Source organism: Diaphorina citri, unplaced genomic scaffold (assembly GCF_000475195.1).
Source record: "Diaphorina citri unplaced genomic scaffold, Diaci psyllid genome assembly version 1.1 scaffold181, whole genome shotgun sequence".
Lineage (NCBI taxonomy): Eukaryota > Metazoa > Arthropoda > Insecta > Hemiptera > Psyllidae > Diaphorina > Diaphorina citri.
The window spans coordinates 229,415-236,557 of NW_007377618.1; the positions used below are offsets into that span (position 1 = coordinate 229,415).

General features: G+C 37.6%; 2 protein-coding genes across 2 annotated transcripts; both read right to left on the reverse strand.

The window, feature by feature from the left end:
• Window positions 1-4,326: 4,326 nt before the first annotated feature.
• LOC103505557 (putative mediator of RNA polymerase II transcription subunit 26) lies at window positions 4,327-6,066 on the reverse strand. The gene has a single exon (XM_008469897.1). It carries the CDS (start codon window positions 6,064-6,066, stop codon window positions 4,327-4,329), a length of 1,740 nt encoding a protein of 579 aa, XP_008468119.1.
• Window positions 6,067-6,077: 11 nt separating this feature from the next.
• Window positions 6,078-6,887, reverse strand: LOC103505558 (putative uncharacterized protein DDB_G0285119). Its single transcript, XM_026820866.1, has one exon. The coding sequence runs from the start codon at window positions 6,885-6,887 to the stop codon at window positions 6,078-6,080; it is 810 nt and encodes a 269-aa protein (XP_026676667.1).
• Between the last annotated feature and the right edge of the window lie 256 nt (window positions 6,888-7,143).

The following is a 7,143-nucleotide window of genomic DNA, read 5'->3' on the forward strand; positions in this document are numbered from 1 at the left end:
ATCCTTCTTGGTTGATTTCTTTGGTATTGAAGCGTTCTCGGAAGTTCTACTTTTGGCATCTGTTTTCTACGATTGTTCTGGTGTTGAATTCTCTCCTCTTGTATCCACGGTGGTTGGTTCCTTGAGTCATACTGGTGCTTTAGAGGCATTTGTTGTAATTTCACTGGGTACCGCTCATTGCTATGATATTCTTGTGAATTCCAATCATCTTGGGTGAGTGTACTTTGATTAGGTATTCATCAATGACTGTGAAATTGGGGTTTTTAGCTCCCAATCTACATAACAAACAAGACAAAACAGTCAACCTAATCCATTTCCTTTTCATTCCAGAACCAGACTGTAAAAGACGACGCGTGTCTGAAGAAATCAATGTTGTCGACCTAGACGAATCGGAGGAAGCACAAACCGGCGAGACATTGCACAACGCTCTACCCAGACTAGAGTCCCCCGATATGAGCAATGATGGTCAAGATGATGTGTTCCAAGTCAAACCAGAGAATAACTCTTTTGAACGAGAAACTATCTTACAAAGAGTAAGCCGAGCCGGATCTGATAGAACATGGAGTAGAACGAGAAACTAGACAAAGCGGAAGTCCAGCCGGATCTGAAAGAGTACCAGAGCACCATGTTCCGAATGGCAAGGAAAGCCCTAATGACAAGGAAATCCTGCAAGCCGTATCCAGCAACGTTATGAGGCGTCTGGAAGAACGAGTCGGCAACAGGAGCCCAAAGACCTCGAAATGTTACGCAAACAATTCGGAGAACCATTCGGAAAGCCCAAAAACGTCAAAATGTTCATCAAACAATTCAGAAGAATCGGACAAGGTTCAACAACACAAACAATCGCGTCAACCGGTAAAAGAGCGAACACTCAACGCTGCAATGAGAACGCTCAACAACATCACCAACCAGGTACCCAACATTCAGATTTGTCACGAGTGTAAGCGGATTCGGACGCAGTTCTACCGACCTTGGGAGATGGACAGGATGTGCAACTGTAGAAGAACTGAAAGTAATAGTGAAAGAAGTAGCAATGCTAGTGGACGAAATGGAGTAGATACTAAGGAGAATAGCGTTGACAGATTTGCTGGGACCAAAGAAAACACTATGGAAAAATCCAGAGTCAATCCTTCGTTTAATATGAGTAGAATACTTGACGATATCAGAACCAATGCTATCGAAAATGTACAAAACAACAGAGCTATTGAAAATGCTATCGATGTTAGAACAAATATAGTGAAAGAAGTAGCAATGCTAGTGGACGAAATGGAGTAGATACTAAGGAGAATAGCGTTGACAGATTTGTTGGAACCAAAGAAAACACTATGGAAAAATCCAGAGTCAATCCTTCGTTTAATATGATTAGAATACTTGACGATATCAGAACCAATGCTATCGAAAATGTACAAAACAACAGAGCTATTGAAAATGCTATCGATGTTAGAACAAATGCTAGTCCCAATACTCCCAATTTCAGTTTAGTTGAAAGTACGTCCAGTCTGAGTCACATTTATTCACCTCAATACTACCCCATTCCGTCTTACAACACGTACATGTGTTCTAACCAAATCCAGCGAGGTAACGCGTGTTACTTTGGCAAAATAGAAGAGACCAGACCTTTACCACCTTATTACGCTCTGGAAATGAACGCTATTCGTGTCAACCAGAGTGAAGACAGCGATGTGGAATGCCGAGAGTTCAAACAAAAAACGTTCGAAAACGGATCAGAAACGGCAAATATTAGTATTGTTTCCTCACTCTTCTAAGACGGAGGCTAAGCGAGATTCTTTACTAAAGGTGTCCTCAAAATCCACGGATTTTAAAGTATCTTTGTAGATAAATGTATGTACAAAATGTACAGATTAATCAATCATAGAAGATGTCCCCTTTTTATTCGAATATATTTTTTGCTGATAAAAATTCGCCATAGAAACCTCTCGTCATATTGAATAGTACCTCCAGTATTTCGTCTTTTAATTAGGTATGTATGTATGTATTGTGAATACTTCTGCAAAATGTCCCCTTTATTATAGTTTGTTCAATGTTTTGTATTTATTTTATTTTGTTAAAAGTTTTGTATTTTATTTTTCCAAATTCACGCTTAAGACTGATGCTGTATTTTAGTTCCTTTTTCATATCCTCGAATCCATCCTCCAATGGATTAGGAAGGAGGTTATAGTTTAGAAATAGGTGCTTAATTAGCAATTACATTGTCTCAATTATTGCAATTTCTAATGTAATTGATGGACTGATCTATGTATCATATATTGTACCTGTAATAGTAGACTGACAGCTCATGCAGATTTTTAGACTGAGGGTGGGTTTTTATTAGTTTATTATTAGGTCAAGAACCGTTTTGTCAGTTGGTTTTGACTGTTTGTTATAGTTTTTTTTACTTTCTGTTTCATTATGTTTTCCATGTCCTATATAGTTTATTTCATTTGTATATTTTATAATAGTCTGTATATTTTATATAATAGTTTGTATATTTTATAGATAACAGTTTATTTAGAAATTCAAGTTTTTATATTTATGTTAATGTTTATTATGTACAAAAATGTACGTACCTACTTTTGTTTTTAATAGTTTGATAGTTTTAATGTTTTTATATGTATTTTCACATTATATTCCATTTCCCTCCTTTTTCAAATGTAATTTTACGTTAGTATCTTTTTACGTTATGTCCATTAAGTATTATTTGTTTTTGTATATTTATGTTAATGTTTATTATGTACAAAAATGTACGTACCTACTTTTGTTTTTAATAGTTTGATAGTTTTTATATGTATTTTTACATTATATTCCATTTCCCTCCTTTTTCAAATGTAATTTTACGTTAGTATCTTTTTACGTTATGTCCATTAAGTATTATTTGTTTTTGTTTCCGTACATTTTATATTTGCTCAAATTTTTTGATTACATTTTTGCCTATATCAACTTGCATGTTTTTCATTTGAATTTTCAACGCTTTATTTTGCATTTGAAATACAACAGAAAATATCGAGTGACTTTGTTACAATTTAATCTTGTATCGTACACTTTATTTTCTGATTTGGATGGATATGAAATAGATGTAGATACTCAGAGAAATACCGCCTTTACCTACATTTACATAGGTTTTTAGCTGAGAGGACTTTTACAGCACACAGGTTGCTTGAAGATCGATACCTGAACTTTCGAAATCATAACTTCAAGAATCAAGGGTAGGTAATTTAATTTGAACTTTCATCAATTTTATTAAGTATCTCAATGTGCCTTAAACAACTTATTATATGAATGGTGCATAACAGGATAAAATTTAGAGTGACTAATTAGAGGGACAAAAAAAATCTTGGTTCAATGAGATCTAATTCCAAAGGTTGTTAGCACACTTTAATAAATTTAATACAATAAAAAAAAAAAAATTCCAAAGGTTCCCCAAATACTAAAAAAAAATGAAAAAGAAAGCCAGATTTTTTAAAAAAAAAACCTTTAGGTGTTACATAAATGCAAAAAAAAAAAGAAAAAAAAATGTCGCCCTTTGGAATGCACGACGAAAATAGAAATTTTGGTGCCCTATTAGCTCGTGGTGACCCCGGGGTTTTGTTCTTTTCAAGCGAAACCAAAGGTCATTTCAACGAAAAAGGACCTAGGGGTTCCCGATTCGTATGTTTACTAATGCGTGAAGCAGACAGACTCAGGTAGGCCTTTGAAATACATAGTGGGTAGTAGTTACGTGTTCAAAGGATAGACTCTAATAATTATATCGTCAAAAGAAGCCATATATTATATGGTCTAATGATATTTATTAACCAAATCATGTGGAAACTTTAGTGTGAGTTTTTAATGGGGGCGACATTTGACAGTTTATAAACCAGAAAAAGAAGAAAAAAAAAATGCCCATTTGCCAGACTAGACAATCTACAATCTATAACTGAGAAGAAAAATTAAAATAATATTATCCATCTGACAAACTTCATGTGCGGTGGGGCACTCTTACTCCAATACAATAGCCCAAAGGGCCCGAAAAACCAGTGCCCCTTAGGTATATTATGAATTTTTAAAAAGTGTAATGGAAAGTGAAAATTGTACCGAAGTCAACTTCAAGGTAGAAACACACTACTATCATGTCACGTCACGTAAGGGCAGTGTGGCTATCATGAACGAAATTACCTACAATATTATGGGAAAATTTTGAACTACATCTTTCTGACTCCCCATGAGCTCATGTGACGTGACGTGATAGTAGTGTGTATCTACCTTATAGTCAACTTTACAGAGGTGACGACGTGCTGCCCTGGAAGTTGATGAAGCTCACGACAAGTGTGAACAGGCTCTTAGTCAACTTTACAGAGGCGACGACGTGCTGCCCTGAAAGTTATGCTCAAACCGACCATAGTCCACACTAGAGTCACTGACATCTGAGTCACCCTGTAGTATCCTTTCTGGCCCATCCACATCTTGTGCTTCGTCATCGGAATACATATCATTTTTAAATTCATCTGGTCCAGGATGGAGTGGTATTTGTTTAAGTGGTTTATTTAGTCCAGGATGGAATGACATTTGTTCCTGTGGTTCATTTAGTCCATGTATTGACATTTGCTTAGGTGCCTCATTTAGTCCATGTGTTGGCATTTTCTTTGGTGGTTCATATTGGAAGCGGGTCAATTTGGTTTGGAACGATTCCCTGTGAGGGGTATTGGGGTTGAAGACTTCTTGAAGACGTCTCTGATGTTTTTCCATTGGTGTTTGGTTCCTTGGATCAAATTGTGGTTGAAGTGTTTTCTGCTGTTGTTCTATCCTTGGTGATTGTTGCTTTGATTTGTATTGGTGTTGTGATCCCTCCTGTTCTGCCATCCTTGTTGGTTGATTTCTCTGGTGTTGAAGTTTTCTCTGAAGTTCTACTTTTGGCATCTGTTTTATACGATTATTCTGGTGTTGTATTCTTTCCTGCTCTTGTAACCATGGTGGCTGGTTCCTTGAGTCATACTGGTGCTTTGGAGGCATTTGTTGTAATTTCACTGGGTACCGCTCATTGCTATGATATTCTTGTGAATTCCGCATTTGCTTTAGTGGTTCCTTTAGTCCATGGATTGGCATTTCCTTCGGTGGTTTTAGTCCAGGCAGCGGTATTTTCTTTGGTGGTTCGTATTGAAACCGGGTCAACTTGGTTTGGAACGATTGCTTGTGAGGGGCATTGGGGCTGAAGACTTCTTGTTCTATCATTGGTGATTGGTTCTTTGGATCAGATTGTGGTTGAAGTGTTTTCTGCTGTTGTTGTTCTATCCTCGGTGATTGTTGCGTTGAGTTGTATTGGTGTTGTGATCCCTCCTGTTGTGATATCCTTCTTGGTTGATTTCTTTGGTATTGAAGCGTTCTCGGAAGTTCTACTTTTGGCATCTGTTTTCTACGATTGTTCTGGTGTTGAATTCTCTCCTCTTGTATCCACGGTGGTTGGTTCCTTGAGTCATACTGGTGCTTTGGAGGCATTTGTTGTAATTTCACTGGGTACCGCTCATTGCTATGATATTCTTGTGAATTCCAATCATCTTGGGTGAGTAACTCTCTTGATTCTCTTTCACTTCTACATGTAGTATAATTGGTATATCTGTTTGGAAATGCTTCTACGTCTATATTTTCATTGGAAATTCGCCCTTGATTTGTGAGATAGTTGGGAAAAGTTGCGTTACTGATCGCATCTTTCACATGTCTAGCGTTAAATCTCCGAGGAGAATTTTTAAAGACTTGTCTGTTAATACTTCGGTGAAGTTCGAGATTGTTCGGGTTCATTGTTCGGGAGTGTTCGCTTTTCGTATAATGAAGATTTTGTGCATATTCTCCCAAGGGTGTTTCATAGCTCTGCTTAACAAGATTATGATGTGCTTGTCTGATAGTTCGTTCATGAAGATAGTCCACATTTTCATACGGGTTATAGGCCTCATGATTTGGTCTTATATCGTCTTCGTTTACTACTTCTGGGAATTCTACATCGTCTTCTTCATTAAGTCTTTCATCATCTTGGTATTCATACTCTGGAGGTTCCTCTGGGTTATAATGGCTTCTGAACTTTTCCATAAGGTGCCTCATGGTATTGTTGTCTATTCCAGGATGTAAAATTCTACATCGTCCTCTTCATTAAGTCTTTCATCATCTTGGTAATCATACTCTGGAGGTTCCTCTGGGTTATAATGGCTTCTGAACTTTTCCATAAGGTGCCTCATGGTATTGTTGTCTATTCCAGGATGTACGTTACCCATATTCACCAAGTGATCTCTTGCAATCTCCCCACGACTTTTCTTACCTGGATATTGCTTTTGAGGATTGTCAGAGCTTGGTTTGTGAGTGTTTTTGTTGGGATGTATCACCATATTTTCAGTTTGCCCGACATGTTCTCTTTGATTTGAATTCGAGTTGTTTTGAGAACTAAATTCGAGGGTTGTTCCATCTCTCCTTGAATTGTTGGGTTCATAAACAGTGTTGTCTACAGGCAAGTTTAATCTATTGGGTAGCTCATTATTCCGCACAAGGTCAAGATCGTTTTTTGCTCTATTGAAACCATTTTGAAAGCTTGCGTGGTTCGGATTATATTGTTCTTCCTGTGGATACTGTTGTTCTGGTTGTTCTGGGATCATGGTATACTGTGACGTCAGATGTGCGCTTGTTTGCTGTTGAATGTTGGAGTTTTGACCAGAGGTGCCAACGTTTGTCACCGGCAAGCTTCCTGAGATGTTTGAGTTTCGATTGATGAGACTCTGTTGACTTTTCCTTAGATTTACATGAGAGCTATGCATGGTGTTAACATCCCCAGCGTGTCTCGCGCCAGAATGGAAAGTGTTTGATTTTATCTGATTTCTATCCATTTGTCTATTTAGACTATCAGATGGTTGAGCGTTGTGGATATTTCTCATGTGAAGCAATTCACCATACCGTGTTGGGTCGTTCTGTATGGCTATTTCTTCGGCATTTGGATATTGTCGAAGGGTATTTGGAAATGAACTGAGGTCAGCTGGTCTGATGCTCATACACGGATTGGCTAATCTTGCAGGGACTGGATGACAATGGGCTAATCTTAAAGGGACTGGATGCTGATTGACTAATCTTACTGGGTGGCGATCGGGTGATCTTTCGAGGACTGGACGAGGTAGAGTTTGAAGTAGAGGCTGA